The 24,666-nt window shown below is 33.7% G+C and overlaps 1 protein-coding gene across 5 annotated transcripts in view; it reads right to left on the bottom strand.

Moving 5' to 3' along the window:
• USP15 (ubiquitin specific peptidase 15) overlaps positions 1-24,666 on the bottom strand; it is a 63,740-nt gene that overhangs the window by 2,424 nt on the left and 36,650 nt on the right. For 2 of the 5 annotated variants that reach the window (XM_062583986.1, XM_062584000.1), the window contains 15 exons: positions 22,771-22,854; positions 15,599-15,743; positions 10,377-10,550; positions 9,558-9,716; positions 8,630-8,854; positions 6,563-6,646; positions 6,379-6,473; positions 6,025-6,213; positions 5,064-5,179; positions 4,655-4,930; positions 4,274-4,344; positions 3,838-3,953; positions 1,800-1,949; positions 1,311-1,414; positions 560-648 (listed from right to left, as the gene is read on the bottom strand). In XM_062583986.1, the coding sequence (XP_062439970.1) occupies positions 560-648; positions 1,311-1,414; positions 1,800-1,949; positions 3,838-3,953; positions 4,274-4,344; positions 4,655-4,930; positions 5,064-5,179; positions 6,025-6,213; positions 6,379-6,473; positions 6,563-6,646; positions 8,630-8,854; positions 9,558-9,716; positions 10,377-10,550; positions 15,599-15,743; positions 22,771-22,854 (2,077 nt within the window). Of the gene's footprint in view, positions 1-559; positions 649-1,310; positions 1,415-1,799; positions 1,950-3,837; positions 3,970-4,273; positions 4,345-4,654; positions 4,931-5,063; positions 5,180-6,024; positions 6,214-6,378; positions 6,474-6,562; positions 6,647-8,629; positions 8,855-9,557; positions 9,717-10,376; positions 10,551-15,598; positions 15,744-21,865; positions 21,976-22,770; positions 22,855-24,666 lie in introns of those variants that run through there. The other 3 variants (XM_062583993.1, XM_062584009.1, XM_062584016.1) reach the window with 3 other exon arrangements.

Raw genomic sequence — 24,666 nt, 5'->3', positions numbered from 1 at the left:
AGAGAAGTATTTTTTAAAATAAATTTTCAGAAAGACCCCCCAAAACCTTACTAAAAATGAAATATCACTCAAAGTAGAGTTGTTTATTGAAATATATTGCAGTACCTTACTAATTTTTAATGTTCCTAACATTTCTTTGATGCTTTTCATTTTTTTTTAATTTTGCAGTGCTCCTATAAGTTTGTACTTTTTCTGTTTTTCCTAACTTAAAAGCTTGTACGCTTTTCCAACTTCTACTTCACAAAAAATATGATTTAGAAAAAACCTTCAAAAGCACAGTTTCATGATTGTTTATCTAGCTCTGAAGTAATAAGAAAATACCAAAACAGTACCCTCTGACAACTTGCTTCATTAGGTAAAATTACATAGAGATCCAAAAGTTTCATGTAAATAAGTTTTTCTTATTTTTTTTTCTTTTTCTTTTTTGGCTTTTTACTGCCCTTTAAAAGACAACAAAATCCTAGTTACAAATTTATGCTTTCAAGATTTACCCTTATTTTCCTTTCCTCAGGTTAGTATCGTCAATAGACACAGTTTTAGAAATGCAAAAGGTACTTACCACTATTTGGTCCTCACATGCAGTTGACACGCTACTGTCATCAAAGTAGTACCATTTTCCATCATCCTTATTTTTTGCAAAAGCAGTATCTAGATTAGAAAGAAAAAGTGCAATGACTAAGGACTTTGCACCTTCAGAGATTTACTACAGTCAGTTGCTAGTTAGCCCCACTTGACATTTGACACTTAACAACAGAAAATCTATTACTGCTATGAGTCATAATCTCAGTTTTTTACTTTTATCTAAGAGGGCTTAAGTATCATCTTACCCTATCAGCAGCATAAAGACGATAATTTACAATTACACTCCCTTTTTAAAGGGAATGAATAGAGAGAAAGAATAGTCAAAATAAAGTTCCTCAGTTACATTTTCATTTTTCTCTCTTCTTTCAAGGAGTTGTGTAATGTACACAGATACAGAACAGTAAGACAAATTAAGCTGTCAGAATACAGTAGCTCTTATGGAGCTTTTCTATTTTCTGTTTCGGAATATGTATAGCTAGAACCACAAAAGAACCTACAATTATTTTTGAAAGCTCACTTCATATAGAGGTTTGTATAAGAACACTTATGAAAGCATTAAATTTTTCCCCTTATGCATTTCAAGGTAATGAAAAAAATTGTTCTTCAACCATCAGAAAATGTGACTGAATTCAAAGTGATCAGTACCTAAATTAAAAAACAAACAAACAAACAAAACACCACCAAAAATGGAAAGAAAGCTGATGTGTAAAACTAAAAAATCAACTTACAGTGCCCTCCTCCCATTCCTCCATAGTGGTTGGAGACAGCAATTAAGTTATAGCGGCAAGGCCCTGCATTTGGATTAATAAGGAACTCTGACATGTCCAGGTCACTGTTAAAAAAGAAAACAACCAATAAGCTCACACTAATAATATTTTAAAATCATTTCACGTTTTATTTGTCCTTGAGCCCTTTATCTTACATTTCCCACAGAAAAAAAACATATACACGCTGACAGTGCATCTCCTTCAATCTCTGAGGAGTAAAACAAAAATCAGTAATCTTTCCCAAACCTATGTATAGAGTTCTGCCACACTTATCTACTATTACTGTTTAGGTTCATTCTTCTCACCTCCAAATATTTTCTCATTAGTATATACTAGATTTATGTACAGAAGCTGAGCACTAGCCCATTCTGCATAACTGCTGGATTAAAGCTTATGTCCTAGGCATGATAACTTTTACAGTTCTAACACTGAAATACTTAGGTTTCTTACTTTATTGGAAAGTCAACCAATGTATCCAACTTGTCCCTCATATATCTGCTGTAGGAAAAGCGCTTTAGATGAACTACCAGTACTGGGGGCAGTGACCACAAGTCTAACTTTTTGGTAGCTTGCTGATGTTCTTTACAGTTAGGACAATACCTAAAAGGAAAAAAAAATAAATAACTGCAATCCTTATGTATGCTAAAATATATTATCATGGAGAAAACAGGGGAGGAACAGAATGAGTAAAAGCTGCAACACAAACTTTCCATCTACTGTTGCTAATACCACTGGTATCCCTTCTAGTTTAAAACAGAAGGTGCTAGTGTGCAAGCCAGTTCACAACAAAGCCTTCACAATATTTTGAACACATTTGTAGCACTCTACAATATAGTATTCTTCTTTTCTCATAATAATCTCCAGAGACTATATTTAAAACACAAGTTTTCTCATATTTTATAAAAAAGATGAAGGGTTATGGAAAAATTTCAGCAAAATTGACTTTATGAAAGGCCATAAACAACAGGCAACTGTGATTCTTCCAAGTTTCAATTTTTAAATCCATACATCTCCTATCCCCTCATATCTACCACTAAAATGAGAGAACAGTGATTACTGGAACTTGTAGAGCTATTTACATCCCTACTTGTGAGTAATCAAGTGCTAAAAGGGCTGTGACTTATATATGCTTTTGTTCCCTCCAAGATACAGCTGAATCTTCCAAGCATCAAGGCTCAGGGAGGAGAACAAGTAGTAAGAACTAGAAATCAACTTTTCTGTTAAGTGACCTACATCTGTTCTATGTCTTGGTATCTAGTAAATAAAGAACTAGCAAAGCAAGATAAATCCTAATTAGAAAAGACTGCACAATTGCCTTTCCACAGCAACATAAGATACAATTCTCTTTTCATCCGTAAGGCCAGACTGTGATTAAAGAGCTGTTTTCCCAGTTGGCTTAGAACATCTGCAGTACAGGTATAGCTGGACCAGGCATGAGGAGCTCTCATAGATTAGAGCTGGGAAGATCCAACAAATCAAGAATGTGATGAATGACCTTTTGTGAGACATATCTAGAAGCAACTGCAAGACTTGAGCAGTAGTAGTATTTAGTAGTCTCCACACACTGCTTAAAATGTGCTGCAAAAACAAACACTTCACCATACTTGAGTTGCACAGTATCTCAAGTAGTCTGTCCAGCATTGTATAATCTAGCCAACCTAGAAAAATAAGTTGCAACTCAGTACCCCTGCTCCTCCTGCCAAAGGAAATGAAAAACACATTTTGGAAGGTCCTCTGGTTACAGAGTTTAGAAGTGTCCAAAACTTGTAAGTATCCACAAAACTGAATACAGCAGATCTTTTCAAACTTCAGGTGTTGAGCAGGATTCTCATCTATTTGCTAGAAATTCCTGCAGAAGAATGATATTAGGGGAACATCCTGTAATTGTGAATATTTAGATATCATTCAAATTTAGAATTTGGAAGAACTACGAGTCATAATAAATGTCTCTCCCCAAAATTAACAACATATGGTTGGAACATGAATCCAAAAGGTTCTACTCATTCCAAGCATCCCCCACTGCACAAGTCTGCTGTTTAAACACATCACTATTTCACATATCAATGTAAGGCAAATTATATACTTGCATCAAAAATATAATATGCAGTAAGCTTTTTCATCTCAGAAAGGAATACTCATTTAAATCACTGTATCGCATTTGGCATGATATTTAATAATTCAGTGTAGATCACAACTCACAAATTGATTATGGATCCATTCTTCTTCCTATGTTGACTGCACAAATCATCTCCTATACAAACACAATCTCCAATACATAGTAACAGCGTTTATTTATAAAATAAAGCAAAATGGAGAACATTTTGATACTTAATGCAATTCAGCTACTCTTGAAATTTAACATATGAAAAGATTCAAAACACCATGAGAAATCAGTTAGGTATTTTTGACAATTAGAAGTGATTTTTGACTACATTTTGAGAAAAAAAAGTTCCATAGAACATATCAATTTTTAATTTTTTGTCCTTACCATGGGTCTTCAGCACCTAGTTTTTCCTTTGTTGTGAACAGCTCAATACAATCTTTTAATTTCACAAAGGGCTTTTTGGGAGGTTTGTATTCCACACTTTCATGTTTTTCAAAATCCTAAAGAGAAGTATTTCTTGAGTTAAGAGAACAAATGAAACAAAATTCATTTTAGTGATGTCATCTTAACAGTAACTACAAAGCTCCTATATATGGAAAAGCTGATCAGAAATCATTCATTTCTAAACTAGCTTCAGTTTTGCTAATTACTTACATGCATAAATGAAGTGTATTTAATATGAATGACATGAAACACACATGTTTTCCTCCCAGGTTCTTCTTTTGAAGAGTTTTAAAACCTCTATTACATGAATTAAATTGTATTTTTCACACTTACATGTTATTTAGTGTTGGAAAGGGGAGCAACGTAAGCAGCTTACCTCTGCTGCACTATCATCAAAATATCTCTTCTTCAATTCAGGATCCCAATCCAAAGCAAGGAAAGATCTTTCTAAGATTAAAAACACATTTTTTCTTAATATTATTTTTCTTTATATTAAATTATATTTACTTTGAGTAAAGACTCATCAAAATTAAACAACATTGTTATGAATTTAAGGTGAAAAATTGAAGCACACATTAACTTCTGCATTTCTAATAATTACAATAACAAGATCATTATTTATACAAAAGATTTACTCTTGGGAAAGAGACAAACTTCATATAGCACACAGAGGGACTGACACATTATTCTACAGCAGTAGAGTCAAGAAAAAAAACATTAGAATCAAATGCTGATAAATTTGTTCTCCATCACTTACCATCAAGTCTAGGTTGCCTATCATCAAATCTAATGTGTCTGGTATCATCTTTGATGTAGTTTATGTCAGTATTGCCTAAATTATTGAACTGGAATGTAAACAATCGCTTTTTGTGTCCCGTAGGTGGTTGACCTTTGCAAGTGTCCTCAGTACACAATCCATTCTCAGAGTCATTGTCACCTCCAACTGAGTCTTCTGACTGGCTGTTTTCATTCTCTGAAGGAAGCTCCTGATCCTGGCTGGATTCATCATCTTGTTCATCAGTCTCCATTTCACCTTAAACAATTGACAGAATAAAGAGGAAGAAATGAGGCAGAGTAACAAGAACTGAAAGAAAAGACACCGCAGAATAACTTCATTTTTATATTGAACACAAAATACTAAACAGGTTTAGATGTTCCAGTCTTACTTGGAGATCCTTCTTCATGTATTCCATTTGGGCCGTTACCATTGATACCATGGTCCTTACAGCAATGTAGGGATCCTTCAGTGTCTTCACTTTCAGTACATGTTTTCACATATCGGCTAAATATAACAAGTGAAAACAACAACTTAGTATCAATGGACTTTTTAATATTTATATTGTTGAAGCCAGAGAACTACACAGTTACAGTAAATTCTTTACAACTTACTGTATTCATATAATCCTTTCTCATTTATTCAGAATAAATAATTTTATCACCTAATAGGTCTATTGTTGAAGGCACATCTGAAATTTGGCATATCTATTATCCTTTTTTTTGGGGGGGGGGAGGCATTTAACTTTATACAGCTTGGTTCTTGATATTAGTTTCTTTTTAATCTGAAATCACATTAACCACATTTTTCACAGAAGAAATACATAAGGTCACTTACAGGGAAAGTTACATTAATAAAAGAAAAATGGTAAATTTAAATTGAAGGTTATATGACTCTAAACTCCTCCATGCGATGACATTCTTTCTAGTTTAGTTTGAAAAAGCCTATCATGTAGTTTTACTACAAAAGTTAGTATATAGAATTGTATAGCAAATACATAGGCTTAACTATATCAGAAAAATTAGTGAAATGCTTCCATTTTACCAAGCCCTAACAAACAGCTATATATACACAACAGAATCAGTTCCCCTAAACTGCCAGAGACACTCTCCAGTGACCTTTGAAATCACTTTTGTATGAGGTCATGCTAACAAAAATCGAACTGAAATACACACAAATTCACATCTTAAGCATTTAAAATTTGAAATTTACTATATTTGACGGAAAGCATATAAAAGACTAACTACTCAAATCTAATTAATTTGCTAGCAAATATGTAAAGACAAGCAACTACTGATTGCAGCTATAAGCATTTTTCACAACAAGCATTTTTCTTTAAGCAATAATCTTACCACATTCTTAGCAGCAGCAGGTTATACAGTTTATCTTCAGTATTGTTTCTAGGCACTGCTATGAGAAAAGGTTGACCAAACAGCGAAGAACCACTATGGCTGTAGCTAGTGTGCCTGCACTTTTCCCTCAAACAAACAGGAATTATAACTTGTTCTGTATCTTCTGTTCTATTGATAGCAATTTCAAATCTAGAAAACATGAAACAGTCAGACACTGAAAGGACAACTGCCATTTACAAAGCTATAAAGAGGGGAAAATCCCCCAAGTTTTGTCTTTATCATATACTTTAAAATTTAATTTCATGTAAGCAATTAAAACTGCAGAAAGTCATGAAATATATAATCTATACTTACACATAAATGTCATCACGTTCCATAATACTACTCAGATTTTCATCCATGGCAAATATTCTGTGGAACCTGTGATTGTATATATCAGTAACAATCATCTAAAAGAAAACAGAGTATGTATAATTAAGTTGGGTTAATACATGTTAGAATGCTTAATGCTGTGCTTCGTACAAGAAATTACTCTTACCTTATCTGCAGCAACACCAGACAGAGCTGACAATGCTGTGCAAAGATCCAATATGTTTCCAATTTTTGGAACAACTACTTTGTACTAAAAAATAAAACATTACTTTAATTCTTAAGAGACCAAAGACACATGAAAAAGATTTATCACATGTTCAGCATAGTTCATGTACTTCTTTCAGATTCCTAATTTATGGTATAAAGTATTTAAAACAACTAATAATTCAAGAGTTACTGAAAACTCCAGTACTGAAAACATTTGTTATCTTCGTGCTTTATTTATATGAACATGCCCACTTTGAACACATTTCTTTCTTGAAGTGTGTTTCTGGATGTTATTTTATTTTTTCCATACGACAACTAGCAGTATCTATTGATTTAGACATACTTAAATAGTATGTGCGCTGTTGATTACATTTTTAAATATCTATTTTTATTTGGAACACAAGACAAGTAGTTTAAAAAGTATTACTGGAATTTATTTTTAACTTTAACTTTAACTTTGCCCTAAACCTTGTAAGCATAAAAAAACTCAAACAAACAAACAAAAACTAATCTCAAATCCCCACACAATAACCAACTACAGTAATACTCTGTGGTTTCTTAAAATCAAATTCAAAAGTTTTTGGTAGGAAAAGATGGGATATTGCTTTCTCTCTAGGATGGTTATACTCTGGAATACTTCCCAGGTTACTAGTCTTAGCCATTGTTTGTCACAGTATTTCAAAGACCTTTGTTAAAAGTGCAGCATATTGTATTATTGAATGGAATGTTATCATGCAAATATTTTTTTTTTTCCTCCGGTAGCGCTTTCAGCATAGGATAAGAAAAGCAAGAGAAGGCAAAGGCTAACAACTGAACTCGTTTCATGTGCAGTGAGAACACGATGATTAACAAAGAAAACGTTTCCATGAGTCCCTTTGTGCAATACTCCTGCAGTGTGTAATGAAACCCTAGAAAGGATTTATAGCTGTTATTTGCATAATAAATCAAGACAGAATTAATTGGAAATATGACTTTCTAAGTTGGTAATTAATTTCCTGGAGAGCATGTTTGGCATCTCTTGAAGTCTTACTGTTCTTTAGACTCACAATAGCTCTACTGAACTCGTACTTTCCAATCTCTATTCATTTCTCACCTGTCCAACAGGGCTCATTCTCAACTATAGTGTGATCCTTGTGCAAACCCTGCCAGATTATACCCATACTCTCTTTCCCCCATTATCAGATATAATCAAATCTCACAACTAAATAAATTCCTAGTAGGCTCATCTCCCTCCAGTTAATACATGTCCTTTAATCTTTGACTACTTAACTCACATTGCCTTTGAGGAAATGTTCTGACCACTTCTCCCCCCCCCCCCCCCCCCCCCCCGCCTTCTACTTTCCTACTTCTAGTACTCCGATTTCAGGTGCTAAAGCATTTTGGCAGGTCTACCTAACTGCCCGTGTCTTATTTCACCTATCTATCATCGGACACAGCTAGAACCTGTTTGTCATTATTTTGCTATGATAATCTACATATACTGTTTCCTGCCATTGTTAGGTGTATACACTCGTCATAAAAAAGAAGGGAAAGCAGATTCTCTCAACAAAGATATCTCATCCGAAAAAAATTCTTTTGACTATTAAGTGACAGCACAGAATAATTCAGGACAACTGAGTATATTTAGTCATGCTTTTCTTTATCACCTGCCACCAATTCTCTATTTTTTGAGCTTAATAAACTGAGGAATTAAACCTGGCTTAAGGCTATTTTTATTATAACCACAAAAAATTCATTATGGCAACAGCAGAAAGATATAAAGAGCAGGTTATACATTTTAAAGATTAGGAAACTTCATTGACGTAGTCATAAAGAAGTTACCAATATCTTCCTTGAAACTGATAAGACTCTAAGATATATGTAGTTTTCCTCAGATATTCAGAGTAGAACTTCAGAACGTCTACCAGAAAACTAAAATTTGTTGGACTTACTTGTTGTATTTGCAAGCTTTAAAATATAAGTGAGCTCAGATTCACTGCTTATGCCACATGAACCAGGAGTGTCATATATACACTAAGATGCTTACCTGCATAGGCTTAGCAAGTGGATCCATTCTAACTAAATAAACTTCCAAAGTACGTTCTTTTTTCATGGGTAACGGAAGTGTCAAATAACAAAAGGGATCAAAGGTTACAGAGATCTTAGCACATTCAGGACACACTAAGGTGGATTTAAAAAGGCCATGAAATATATCGACAATGATGGAATCATTTCTTTTTAAATGATTTTCCCAGGCTTCTTCAGCAACCACCTGTAATTAGAGTACAATCTGGGTTATGACAAAGTAGCAAGAAATGACGAGTGAGATTTATTAGCAAGAATACTTGATAGAACATTCTCAGTTACCAGCTAGGTAGAGAAATCTTACTCTGAAGGACTCCTTAAGTATGTTATTACTACCAGGACCACAGGTTAAATGAAATGTGCCTTTTCTAGGACAGAGATTGAGAAACCAGTTCTGAGAGTCTGGGATACTAAATTTCTGAAAGAGACTTCAAGTGGCGCAGGGCATGACAAAAGGAAAAAATAAATGTAAACATTTATTTTAAGTAACTCATACTAGGAGACAAATGATCAAGATGCTTGTAGCTCAATGCTAAAGCAGTGTCCCAAGGTGAGAGTACTGGAGAAAGCCAGTACACTGTACACATGAGAATAAAAACAAAAGAATGGAAACTGTTTTTCCAGCTGAAATTAGCAAGGATTTGAACAGAAAACACTTATAGCATTAGCACTGCCCCTCAGCAGCATTTCTCTTCAATGTAAACAGAAACTTACTTTTGTATGTAAATAAGATCTCCATTTTAAGCTCTCAGTATATTTTCTTAAATCTGTTCCAGAAAAAGTGACACTTAATCTGTGTTCCAAACTTTCAGCACCTGAACATGTTAAAAAAATATCTTGTAACCTATAGCTTTGACTAAAACCAAAAAACCCAGCACCAAAAACATTACCTTGTCTGGCCTCCCATCCGCATCTTTCAACTGAATATAAGGCTTTTTCCTAATTCGATTCAAATCCTCATGTAAACCATCCAGGAGAAAAGCCAGTAGCTCTTGGCAATCTTGTTGCTGATAACCAGAAAATTGCGGTGCAAATCGTCCTACTTGTGTCTAAAAATAGGAATTTTTAGTTCAGAAAACCTAGTGTTTACTTTAACAGGAGCTAATAGCACAATGCCACTAGAACTTTACAATAATTGCAAATTAACACTTCTAGTATCTTAATTACTATAAAAAGTATTAGAGAACTACTCTAAAATATAAAGATCCACAACAAGGAACTATGCAAGATGAAGACCAAAAGACAGGAGGGATAAGTAAAAGTTAAGTGCATTAACATGTTTATTGATAATCACAAAATATTAACAGCTTGTGAAATATATAAATACAGTATTTAATTAAGGAAGGAGACTATGCACAGTGCAAAATAGTGTACATGATACATAGGTATGCATCTTAGAAAATCTCAGAACCAGACTGTCTTCAGAGAAGACAAAGCTTATTGACATCTTGTCCAATATCAAGTCAAAAGAGCCCCCAAAAAATCAAACATAAGCTCTTCAATGGAGGCAGGAAGCCAAAACTAATTTACAGTGAACAAAAAACAATGAACATCAGACTTATTTAAATACACATCTAAATGTTTGAACAAAAGGTTAAATGCACTAATGAATATTACTTCAAATTCTTATTCTTGTCATACTTTCATGAGTTTTTTATACTATGGAAACAAAACTGACAATATACATACAAGTGAAATTCCATACTAACCTTAAATGCTCGTGGGGTAACATAACTATATTTTCCTGACCACATTTGCTTGATGAGCTCTGCATAAGATTTTGCTATTTCACCTCTCATTCCTAAAGGATTGTCAAAATTTAGCTCTTCTTGGTATTTATCATTGAGGAAATATTCTGTAAGTGGAGGTGTGTTGCTCAAACACTGTAAATAGAAATAGAGAATTTTTAGACATAAAAGGAACTGTGATTAGAATTAGTTCTGAAAAGGAAAAAAAAAAAGAGGTTTGAACTTTGTTAAAGTACTTGTAAACAATACTCTAAACTGCAATGCCTCGTGCCTACCAGAAAAAACTAGGTCTTTTCCAGAAGCAAATTATGATTTTAAATCAAGATTGGCTGCAGCTATCATTACAAGTCCTTCAAGGATAATGACTTTCAAAAGCTTTACAGCAAAATTTAATAGACATAGTAATAGTAGTTTAGTCAATTAAAGCTTAAGTGTTGTGTAGGAAAACTGATACTTTTGCACAATCTCTTCCTGTTGCCCAGGGTGATGACAGTATTTTCATCCAAGTTCAAAACAAAAGAAAAAGGTGGTTCTTGACAAATGAACAGTAGCTTTATGAAACTCCTTGCTGAAGGATGTTTCAGATGCACAAAGTTTACAAGGCCTCAAGAAGAGAGAGCATAGGTACTTGGAAGAGAGAGCCAATGGGACTTATTTAATCAGATTACACAACATTCAGAACAATCTGTGAGCTGAAAATAGTTGCAAACATTTTTATTTTTGGCAGCAGTGAGAAGGAAGGGAAGGTTAAGATATTTGCCCTACTCCTTCTCTTCCTAGGCATCTGCTTACAGATGCTGTTGAAGAAAGTATACTAGACTATATGGACTGGACCCTGGGGGTCAGAACTAGTGCAGCCCTTTCTATGTTTTCTTAAATTTTGTGAAGCTGTTTAGAGCCTCAACTAGTTCCAGAAATGTAGGTGCCTTTGTTTAGACTCAGATAATCATTTATCCTTTGTACTAGTTTGTTTCTTCTGTCAGCACTTATAGATACCGGGATATAATCATTGAAATAACACTTACAATTTTAGGAAACCACTTTGAATTTGCGTATGCTACTCCTCACACTCCTTTAAGCAAAAACTTCTCCAAAAACTCAGAAATGATCCATATGCCATGTCTTAACATATGGATTTATCAAAGCTTCTTCATTATGCATTACAAACTTTTCTGCATTCTTTCTTCTATTAAAGGTTCAAAGAAAGATCAAACATTTCATCCTTCTCATCTGCCTCCCTGCAAAGAAGGGGAAGAACAAAAATTTTGGGTCCACACACTCTTCTGCTTAAGATGCAGCAACTGAGGGTGGAAGAATTATAGCTTTATTGAGAAAGGAGGGAAAAAAGGTGCTATTTTTGCCTATTATATTGGTGGGATACAACTAAGCAAAGTCAGTCTTACGTTATAGGCAGCTCTTCATACAGGAGCTGAGTTTCGTAGCATATCGCAGTCCTTTGTAAACACTGCGAAATCATCCTCATATTACAGGCCCTTTCGGAACACTGAGGGCTGAAGAATGCTCTTTTTCCTCCTGTCATGTGGCAAAGAGTTTTATCCCTAGTAGTGGTCATCTAAAGACAATCCTACCTCACAGATGTGTTGTCAATTCTGAACTGTTCAGTGCAGCTAAGAGGATAAATACTTGGTCTCTCAATGCTGTAGAGAAGTGGTCAAGTGGAGAGTTGTCAATAGACTGCTTTTAGCATTAGCCTAAAAACGAATGGATGAGCTTCCAAGTCCCACCAGTTACCCCGAAACTATTCAGTGCAAATCAGGCTAAGCTAACAACAGATAAAATTACACTTCAGGTAAAATCTCATGTTCTGAGTTATGAGACAAATAACTGCTGCTGTCCAAAGAGAGAGGTCTTGCTCTTTCTGTGCTGGTTCTGATACTCATCTGAAGTACTCAGTAAGCCTACTCAGTTTACTAACCAGAAAAAAAGTACTTTTCTTCCTCACTCTTCTGTTGGTCTATTTTTTTTTCTCTTTGACTGGTATAGCAGGTCAAATCAGCTTAGCTGATTAGCTTAGCATGATGACAGTTCCAGAACAAGGAATTAAGTAATGCAAAAATAGTAAATTCTTCCACAGGTTCTTAGTAAAGCACTACACTTAGTGTGCTGACAATATGTTGTTTCACCAGAAAGCTAATTTTTTAGTTATCTGTTTTCATCTGAACAGTTAGTTTTATCCCTTTGTTAAGACTATTCATTTGTATTTGTATACATGAAATGGAAAGATTACTACAGATCATTGCCATTTTTCTTTGTATTTATTTTCACATTCCAACAGAGCAAGACATTAATGGTAGAAATGGAATGTACACATATCTATCTGTCTGAATGTGGCTATATCTGAAATACAGAGCTGTTATCTTTTCTACAGTTTCAGACTACTTTTCAGTAGCTACTAAAGGAACTAATACAGTTGGCCACTGATGCATAATCTTTTCAAACTATTTATAAGGCTAAACAATTGCTAACTTGTTTACATCTTGAGAGGATGGTAGAGGAGACCTTTAAGATTATGACTATCATCAAGGAGAAAAAAAATAGCATTCAGCAGCCACTTTGACAGGAAGCCTACATTCTCATCTCCTCCTTGTGATCTGATGCATTGTAGGTATCAAAGAAGCCTTACAGAAGGCATCAAATCAATCTACTAGACAGCAAAGCAGTCATATATATGTGGTCTGTTTAAGCTACACTTTGAAAAAATGAGGATTGATAAATCAGCATGTATATTGATGGATGAAGAGTAACAGAAAACAACAAGAGCTAAACAAGTACAATTAATGACTTCAAAACTGAAAACTGTTTGTCAACTGAAGAATTCATTTCAGGAAATGCACAGACTCCACAGGCATAGTATTTTTGTTCTGATATTGTACGCCAAACACAAGAACAGGTTGCCCAGTAAGGATGTATAATCTCCTTCCTTGAAGGTACTCAAAGCCCAACTGAACAAGGCCCTGTTGGTTGCTTTGAGCAGAGGGCTGGGCCAAAAACCATACTGAGATCCCTTCCGACCCAAGTTATTCTCTGACTCTACATATACAGAAACGATAGCAAATCTGTACAGACTATGTATCACTAATATATTTCTTCTACTGGACAAAGTTCAACAGCTTAAGTTTAGCTTACAACTGTATATGAAACTACTACTTTCCTGAACAGGTTAAAGGAGGAGTTTAACATGTTTTTTTTTTTATTTCACCCTAAGAGATCTCAAATGTAATTAAGGAACCCGGACTAGATGATCTCCAGAGGTCCCTCACAACCTTACTGATTCTATGATTCTATGAACCACTGTGATGATGGAAGGAGGAGAATAACTCTGAAGCATGCTTGGTTAAGGTTTAATATCTTTATATTCAGCAGGAAAAAAACATGAAAGGCAGGTTAACTACATTTTAAATTTTTTAAAAATAAGATTGCTTTGACGAAAAGAAGTTTTAGAAATAGACAAAAGCAAATTAGAGTATTGGTTCTTTCTGACCATTAACACATCTACTTCTGCAGCTTCTACTTAAAAGCAAAAGAACTAATGCTCTTTATCTTGGTAACAGTACAGCTATACTAGTAATCCTATTGCAATCACATTCAGTTATATCTCTTCAGTTATATTCAGTTACATTCATGAAATAATGGCAATTCAAAGGGGTTGGGATTGGGGGGGAAATATTTTCAAAGGTTTCTGATACACTAACCTATATGCTAAAAGTACAGGATAACTAGTTAGAAATAAAGGCCAAGTAATCAGTTGAACTTTTCTACTGAGTTTTTTTGACAGCTCAGTGCTTCAGCACTATGATCTGTATTCAAGTGCATCTCAAAAAAGATAAAGTTTAAATGTTCATTAGCCAAGTGAGGGTATTAAAAATCCTCATCACATTCCAGCAAGTTTAATAGCAAAATTAAAATGGTAAAATACATATACATTCGAGTTGTTTAGCTCATGCTGCACTTCATTAACAGGCCAACAAAAATGCCTTCAGAAAACACACAAATATCACTTTTATCGAAGGATCTCTGAAGGGTAGATAGGCAGTGATTTAATGATAGACTTTGATAGAAGACATTGTAAATGCAGTATGTTCTTTTTGGAGAAACAGAGAGGTATAGTTTGCATTGCTCAGTCATTTCATATCTGATATAATGAGGTTATAGAAAAAAATCCACTTAATTCTATGTAATATGATGGACCAAAGTCTGTAAAAGGATTTTTATATCCACTAACCACAAAACCACCTTTTTACAAATAAATGAGCACTCTCCTCTTTAGCACAGAGAATATTATCTTGTCAGTGGAACCAAACATTTATTCTACCAATGAACTTGTAAAATAGTGCAAAAATGTTCTTATCTTTTACAAAAAATTATTATCAGTATGAAGAAACACTTATTTCAACTACAAAGTTCAGTTGAGGATTGTATCACAAATGTAGCAAAGGAATAACTCTGGAAAAGTCATGAAACTTGCCTCAGGTTCCTTCTTGGAGAAATAACATAGATGTGTAAAGGATTATTTAAACATTTCAGAAATGAAAAAGTAAAGCTTTACAGGACATTTTGTAAAAAATGGTAATAGCTTTAGCTACCTAGGGAAACTACTAAACACTAATTTTTTATGTACTTAGAAAAGTAAGCAGTGGTAGACAAGAATGAGAATTTAAATACATCTTCTCAGAATTCTGACTTTTTTCCTCCCTATATTTTTCAAAACAGCACAGAAAAATGATTTTCTGATCTTTATTATGTGTTCTCCTTATTTCCCTCTCTGTAAAGGAAGTGTAATTCTTTGTAGTCAACTACATACACTTAATTAAAAAAAGACGAAAAACTATAATATTACAATAAATATTTCACTTTGTTTCTACTATTTTTCATGACATGCAGGAAAATCATTACAGAAAGCAAAAAATCCCATTTACGGGTTCCTTCATTTAGAAGGCTAGCCACATCTCTTTTTGACATTGGTCACCAGTGCAGAAAAAGGGCAAACAATGAAAGAGGTATGTAAATCTACTTTTTTTCATATCAATACTATTTTCTCAGTATTAATACTATCCTGCCACTTGGTGGAGTCCCTAAATGTTAGCTTCAAATATGACACAAGTATCATAAAATATTAGTTTTAAAATAATAAGATAAACTCATTTTACTATAAAAGTACATACCTGAATTGCTGAATTCATGAAGCATGTATTCCCCAAGTTACTCAGGCCACAAAGGCCTGGTTGCTCATTGTGTCTTCCTGGTTCTGAATAATCATAGTTCTTATAAGCAGTGTATGAAGGGAGACAATAGTTTGAATTTTTCACACTGCAAAAACAAAACAAAACAAAACATGTTTCACCATGTAAACACATATACTCTAGTGCTTTAATACATACAAATATTTTATAAGCTTAAATGATTTAGAATTTTAAAGAACTACTGTGAACACAAAAAGGTTTTAAAGTAGCATTTTACTTTGGTAAAAACATTAGATTTCAAATTAAAAAGTCGCCTTTGCAAACAACCAAACCCTAATGTACTGCAGTAACCATAACCATTACATCTCTAATCCTTTTTGACAGGACTCCATTGCGCCATTAACACACTCAGACTTTAGACACCACCAGCAGCAATAAATCATTTATGTCCCCTTTGCATCCTGCTACTGTAAGACAGTGAGGACACTCACTGAGTATTACTGAGTTACAGATGAGAGCTGAGATTTCCAAGGCCACTGTGGCATCACTGCTTCACTGCATCAGATACTCTATTTATAGCTTCCCTGCTAGGACAGCACAATCCAGCATGCAAACGCAGGAAAGCCTTGAGAGAGAGCAGGGAAGAGGGGAAACACAAAACGCCTTTTATTTTTTTATTTATTTTAAATCAACTTCCTTAGAAATTCCTATGATGCATCTGTTGGGGGAAACTGGAGAACTCTGAAGCAGGTGAAACGGTTAGATTTACAGTACTTTCTTACTAGATGATATAATTCAAAAACTAAATACAGAAGAACCCTGCCACCCCAAACAATAAAACAAGCATATCTGACAACACTACAAAGGTGAAAGAATCTAGTACTGTAGTGATGCACTGTAATATTACAGATATTAAAAAGCCAATGAAATGAAAAGGTTAAACTCTTTCTTAAACTATTTCAGTCACTGATCATAATGAAATACTTGTGATAATGGCTTTGGCTAAAGTTCCCTAAGCATTACTCACATTAGAAGAAACTTGAACAAAAATGTGAAAGTCAATTTCTGAGAATGACAAAGAAAAATTTGCAGTGCAATGAAATAATCCTGAAAAATAATCAAGATTTGTAATCTTAAAAGTATGAGGATGCAACAGTACCCAACAGTATACTCTAGTCACATTGCTTCATTTTGCAGTATAATACTCTCCATATCCAACTGAATTCCAGCTGTCACCATGGTGCAGTAATTATCCTTTTAATGAGTAGCAGTTGGTTTGTTTTTAATCAAAAAGATTTACTGAAAATTTCAAATGGAAGAAGGAAGAGAATTTCTCCTTTTTGATGTTCTCAAGAATCTGTATAGCTTATATTTTCACTGACCCTTAAGAGTTCTTGTTCTCAATCGTAACATCTGATCTTTTTTTTTTTTAATAGTCAAATTCCCCTTCTGCCCTTCCCTTCTCCATACATATGCATATTCAGTCTGATCTGCCCCCAAACCAGCTAATTGGCATTGTGTTTACTGGTCATTTTCCATGCAAAATCCCTGTAAAGCTCATTGGGCCTGTTCATCTTATTCCTGAACTAAATCCTTCATCCTATTTTATACAAGACATTTTCTGAAGTGTAGAGCCTACATTCCCTTCAACTTCTCTCTACAGTCTCCCCTTTCCTATTATTATTAGTCCCTGGTTCATCCATGCATGCAAAGATTCCCAGGGAAAAATACCTTCAGTCTCTTTTTGCAACTGCAACCCAGCTCACTGCAGTCAATATCAACCCCAACTGCCTTAAATTGGCAAGCTCTGGTTCTCCCAGGAAGAAAAAGCACAATCCTGCCATTGGAGCTAATGCAACTTCCACAATATAATACCCAACTCAGCTCAACAGTGCACAAAAGCAGTATGTGAATGTACCTCTTACTGATTACACACATACAGGTTACACAATAAATTCCAACTTTTGACTCTGCTTGCTTCTTCCTCTGACTCAAAGATAACACTTTTCACATGGTTATCAGAAGACAGAACTCTCTTGGAAATCTGGGAGGTGTAGGGCAATAAACTAGTTGAAGGCAATTTCCCTGGGGATTTTCACTCCCTCTCTTTTTCTGTCTCCAAGACCCCCCTCCCACTCAAGAACTGTCACCTTAGGAAGGTCACTAGAAAGTTAGAAACTGCAATCAGTGTCTTTCTCTCACCTCCTCAAATTAGCTGAGTAATATAATTTAATTTAATAATACAGTTTAATTCAGGATAATTGTAATGAAGATAGATCCTCAGAGCAAGGTTGCTATATGGGACAAACTATTCAAGTTTATATCTCAAAAGAGAAAGCCATTGCTAAGCTCTTTCATCTCCTGTATCTGCCCACAGAAGTACATTTTAGAGGTTTAGACAGCGGGGTTATCACACTCATCCCATGAGTCAGGTCTATTCATTTATTTTTCTTCTCAAGGAAGAAGTATTCTTTCAATTGGTGAAATAACTGTACTACCTGATTTAGTAATTAGACTGGCAATCATAAGGGCCCTCAAGAGACTACAGAGAACATCAGGAATCTGGCAAATTCCTTTTCTTTTTGAGTTAAATACTGTGCACATATGCAGAAATTTTCAAGTTTCTGGTATTTTATCAAAAGGCTTCAGATGAAATACAGTGCCTATCACACGTAGGAGGCATTATATTTTATTATATATTATATATACAGAATCATTTGGTTGCTATGCATTTTATGGGGAAAAATAGTAAAAGAGGTATATACATTAAGAATCCTACCCACAAGTAAAAAGAATGTTTAAGATTAGTTTACCTCTCTTTATAACTTTATCAGTCTGCAAATGTCTTTTTTTCCTGAAAGTTATTTTTATTTAAATTACATTTTGCCGCTGGCTTTTCATGCTTTTGAAACGGGACAAAAGCTACAGGATTATTAACAGCCATTAGTAAATGGCTAACAATGGAAAGAAAATCTAGACCCAAGGCAAGTCTATATAAACTTCTATTCAAAACAGAAACGCCCTAGGAGAAATTTTGCCACAGCCACCCTCCCCAGTCAACTTTTCCAGTAAACCTTTTAAAAGCTGCCTGTAAGAGAAGAATAACACAAGAAAAATTAGTAGGGTAGTGTTAAAATAGAGCATTCTAAGTACAATAACAAAAAGAGAACACCACTGGCTCTTAACAGAAATTGCCGCTCAATCAAAAAATGAGGCAAGACTACAGAAATGATCTTAGGACCCTTGAACAACTAGGCCGAGCTTCTGGAGTAGTGAAAAGGGTAAAGGGAGGTTTCTGAAAGAGATTTTATTATCCATAAATCTATAAATCTTGGGTTGCGTGTGAAACAGTTGAAATGACTTATAGGTACCACTGGTATCCTTGCTTTAAACTTCAAACCAGCTCTCAGATGAGATGATGAGATCACGTCTGGGGCATTCACAGCATACTTGGTGTTCTGGGAAGCATTAAATTGGTACAGAGAGGTTTAGAAAAGCATCACTAGCTTTGAGAATCACATAACATGGCACTGGAGTCCCATACATCAACAACAGGTGCTGTAAAAAAATACGTGCGTAGCAAAAATGAGCCCAGAAGATTTGAAGCTTGGAACACTTACTGAGCTCTGCCATATTTCAGCCACTTTAACGTACTGTTAATGTATTTTTGTGACTACCAAACAGTTTAACAAACCCATAACTGGGTTCCATCAATTGTTAGACATGCCTGATGCAGCAGGAGAGGCCCATGCCACTACACAGACTACTCTGATTTCTGATGATCATCATCTGGAGATCAAACAATGACATTACAGTCATTTAGATAAGACTGAAAAAAAACCCATCTTCTTCATACTATGCTGTCTATGTGCCAGATGTAATAAGAAGAAACTGTTTCTACACATGACATATAATCAATAATTGTACTTATTGAAATATTGGTGTCTTCACTAAGCATGTGAACAAAGATGCCAGTTGTCTATCTTCTGACAAGCTGACATTACTAAATGATGAAGCATGTCATTTTAGGAGTCTACAGCAATGGTTACAAATGAAGAAAACAAAACAAAGCTTTTATTTAAATCCCCAAGCAAAATCCTCGTTCAATTATTTTTAATCCTCCCTTCCCCCACATAATTAAAAAAATACCTTATGTGTGTCATGAAATGTATTGATTTATGACAGACATTTCAGTAAGACCCTAAATGATGCATGTCTCTCCCTGCTCCTGAATCCACTAACATATTATGCTAATTCACCTATTTATAGGTGATCTTGTTGAACAAATAAGGCAAAATAATATCAATGATCAACTGTTTCGAATCATCCAGTCCAACAAATGCATAATTTAAATCCATGTTTACAGAAATGAAGGCTTTAGTCCTGAGAAAATTTGCACAAGCTATTTTTTTTAATCTAACAGATGAATAGCTCAATTCATAATTAAGTATTTAACCATTTAAAGCTTAATATCACTCAGAATACTTTGTGGCTTAGATTAGCTATCTGATTGCAAAAAACAGGTTTGCAACTAGTAGCATTTACTACTATTACTAAACAACCCAGAGGTTCAAATTTCTTGTGCTAATTATTATCTATTAGCAAATAACCAATATATGACTGTTCTTTTCCTTTTCTGCCTTAAATTTAGCTTTGTCAACTAAAATTATCTTCAAAACAAATTTTGGTATTTCCTTAAGAGTCACAGCATCTTATCACAGAAATCACAGAATTGGTAGGGTTGGAAGGGACCTCTGGAGATCATGCAGTCCAACCTCCAAATGAGTGGCCTGTACGAGGATCAAACCCACAACCTTGGCATTATTAGCACCATGCTCCAATCAACTGAGCTAAATATGGAGGTGCCAATGGATCCTGAGAGGCCCCAAAAGGTATAATTTCTCTTTTGCACTAAAGATAGAAGGCAATGCAAAAGACAATGAGGCAGAAATATGAAAATAAGTTTCAGACAAGGCTGACATAAATAGTTAATTATGAAAGTAATGAAGGTAGTATTAAGTAACGGAAAAGAAGATTATTTGAGGGAAGAGTAGAAAATCAATTTTGTACCAGAATTAAATACAGAAATGTATTTTTTTCAGTTATCTTTTGAAGCCAAAAATTCTTAGTGCAACATTACATACTTTAAAACACATACTCTGTACATAAATTGATACGAATTCTTTATTACTGAGTGACTTCATCTTGAACATGCATTCCATAAAAGTGCTGCTAAAGGTTCTCTGTTATTACATATTGTATTGAATTACAAATTTATGGGGTTTTTTGTACTTTTTGTACAATTTAAACTTACCATAATTGGATTACTGCATTGTAAGGAAAAATACATACTTCTGCACTGAGTATCTGTGTTGCCTGACATCCAGATATACAGTGTTTTGAATTACAAGAGAAAAATGGCTAGTATTTCATAACACTACAGAGAACATGCTCCTACTATCTAGTTTCTAAATACTAAAGTTATACTTAGGGCACTTTGAAGGGCAAATTCTGTATCAAATCTCAATCTTCTATCACTTTCTCTTAAGCATTCATTTCTGTTGAAATCCTCAAATTCAAAAAAGAAATTAATTTAACAGAACTTTAAGTTCTAAAAATGTCTATTTTGGTCTCAAAACAAACAACAAAAATCAGTTAAAGCAAGTGAGGAAAATGTCTTTAAGAGCTGCAAGAGCTGGCAACAGGTTTTGTAAGTGCTTCGTAAAAATAGCTACAGCATCACTAGGGAGATAACATATGTTAACGCACACAAAAAAAATCCAAAACAAATGAAAAAAAGAGCTTACTGACTTGATTTAAAATCTAGTCTCCCTAGAAAACACTGATTGTTAAGCTTTGCTTTAGGCATTACAACTGTCTTTTGCATAAGCAATGGGGGAAGGAGAGATTAGTTCTCAGCTAGAGGCTCAGCTCCAGTCAAGTAATTTTTCATACAATCATAGATAAAATAAACTTTTTTTTTTTTTTTTTTTTTTTTTAAGTTTACTACACATTCACACACACAGTACAATAGACTGCAGTTAAATACATGGATTTGAACTGTTTAACAGTGAGAGTTGGGGCTACTCACAATTGGTAGAAGCACAAGTGACACTTCACCCCTTACGAAAAATCACTTCTGATAAATGCAGTATTTAACTGGAAGATATTGTATAAGATATTTAATATTTATATCACCTTTTTAATATTTAACATCTTCATGTTTGATCACAAAACACAAGTCCGGAAAAATATTTTAATTTTGATTTGAATGGTAAGAATAAGCCTCTTCAATTTCCTCATGTTTGCCTTAAAGATGGGTGCTTTCTGGTTCAAGCATTTGAAAGATGCTCCAATATCTGTTAAGTTAAAGTGAAATAATTCCATGTTTTTCTATATTCGCCAACTTTTTACAGATGTGTACAACAAAACGGATTATGTAGAAAGTTGGCCACTAGGCTATCAAAGCTGCTCTTTTAGAGTTTTATCACATTAAGCAACCCACATACTTTATGCAACTTCTAATATGCAATAAAAAGGAGAAAATCCTTAAAAATGAGAAATCTCTTTTACTAATTCTCTACTCTACAATATTCAAGCACACTAATCACAAACTCATCTCTCTCAAAACTCCTAGTGGTAAGACACAGAAGTTAAATTGCTGAAAATTAATGGCAATATTCACTAAGATAACAATTATATTTTCAGTTTTAGTGGTCTCAAATGTGTCATATCATATATGCTGCTATAATATCTTATCATCAATCAGTAAGGGAAAACCTGAATACCTGAACTAGAAGTAGTTGTTGGCCATCTCAGATAGGAGGATAATGTTTGTAATACTTTGTATTGTTAACATGATAAACTCTGAATAGAGTCCTTTTATTTTTTTTCTTACGGTGCTCAACATTCTTTTTAGTATCTCATCTACTGCGGACTAAAATTTACCAAACATCTTTAACAGAGTTTCATTTCCTGGTACCATGCAATACAACACATACACTATAAAATACTGACTGATAACAACTTACAGTCCAAATATTATCAAAAAACCCTCCAAATCCTTAACCTAATAACTACAAAAACAAAGAAATTTTCTGATGTCATATTTAGGTGATTCAATTAAAGAAATAGTTTTAAGAAATATTGCTTACTTTCTGTTGTTCATGTTGTTATAATTATTTGATAGAGAAGGAGAGATCTTTGGTAAAGTTGAAAAATTGGATGCACCTGGGGACCTTTAAAAATACAAAAGTGATAAATTAGATAAAAATTCTGAGATATTAAAAACAATGAAAGAAAGCTAACAAACGAACAATGCATAGAAACAAGAATGAAAAAGGTTTTCTCCTTTAAACTCAGCTACATACTAAAAACAGCCAGGACATGCAACTCCCAGAATTCATCTTTTAAAAGAAGTGAAAAGACTTCACAACACTTTAAACTTTCGTATGATGTTAAAGAGATAGCTCTACTAAAAACAAAACAAAAAACCACAGACCATAGTACTAAAAATCATTTTCAGTTAATAATACGAGTATGTTGTCCTAAAACCTACAACGTAAAGTTTTTAACATGGTAATTTTATGAATTTTTTTATTTAACCATAAATGGGTGTTGAGGTGAGATATGAAAGTGATTAAGATGTATACTCCAAGGTTAGTTTAAAAGTAGCATGAAAGCATTTAATTAAAATTGTCTTATTAACATTGTTATAAAATTCCATGATATTATGCAGGCTATTAAGCAAGCTTTAAAATCTCTCTAGCCAAATGTAATACCAACCCCACTGCATAAGCCTATTTTTAAATACAAGAATATAGAACATTTTAGTTACAAAAGACCCTCTCAATGTAACAGTTTAATACAACATACAACTATCTTGCAGTGTATTTTTCTTTTCTAGATCAAATCTTACAGATACCCACGAAAAAGGCTCTGAATATTCAAAGGTATTGAGGCACCTTCATGCTTCTTTGGGTGGACCCTATGCAGCTTCATAGCTGCTGAGTTGAATCAAGCTCCAGCTGTTCATGTAAAGCTTTGAAATACATCTCAAAATTAAGGCAGCAATAAATTCTGCATGCTGAGGATTTTTTTAAAAAAACACATTTCAAGAAATAATATATGCAAAAAGATACACTTTTTACTCTAATATACTTTCAGGTATATTTGGACATTTATTTTCAAATTCTTATTAATAAAACTTTATCCAAAAGAAAACATGCAATATCAATCTGAACAATTTTATCAATCTAAATCCGCTCCTTTGAACAATATTATCTTCAAAGAAGCAAAATATATAGAGTATGTCACAAGAAAGATAATATTGAAATCAGTGTATTCATATTTGAATTCAAGGCAAAAGTTAAACTATATACATGTAAATATTTTACAAAAAGCTACTTGAAATGAGTCATTTGGAATTGAAATTTGATATTGACTTAATTTTCAAAACAAATTTGAAGCTATTATATAATATAAATCAAATTCAAATAGAATATTGTCTTAATATTAAAAACTTTATATATAACAACAGATGTCTAAAATTTCTAAGTAACCAGAATAAGTTACAAAGGTCTATTCTTTTTTTATCAACTTAAAATTCAGCATTTGCTATCAAATACAATGTGATACTGACACAAAAAACAGAACAGAATCCTCTTCTACATGCTTATAGCAGCTTATGTTCTTGCTTACATCACTAAGTCCTGCATACAGAGATGTAACGTAATAACTCTTCCCTGCATTTAAATATATAAAACCTAGTAAGACTTTAGATTAGATTATTCTGTTTTTAGAAAAATAAATCAAGTTATGTCAAAAACAGTGAAACATTTGCATTGTTACACTATGCATATTTATTGAAGGCATTTTAACATCAGGAAATATGGTTATGAAATATTATAAACAAACATTTTTATTGTAAAACAATAGGGTCAAGTAAGAAGAGAACCCACAGTAGTACTCTTCTACACTTTCACATATTTGAATATTTGAAATAAAATTTACTCAATTAATCGAATACTTGCTTATATTTAATGTTTGTA

The sequence above is a fragment of the Rhea pennata genome, chromosome 1 (assembly GCF_028389875.1).
Source record: "Rhea pennata isolate bPtePen1 chromosome 1, bPtePen1.pri, whole genome shotgun sequence".
Classification (NCBI taxonomy): Eukaryota; Metazoa; Chordata; class Aves; order Rheiformes; family Rheidae; genus Rhea; species Rhea pennata.
Note: the sequence above shows the minus strand (reverse complement) of the source record. Positions and strands in the feature narration are given on the sequence as shown.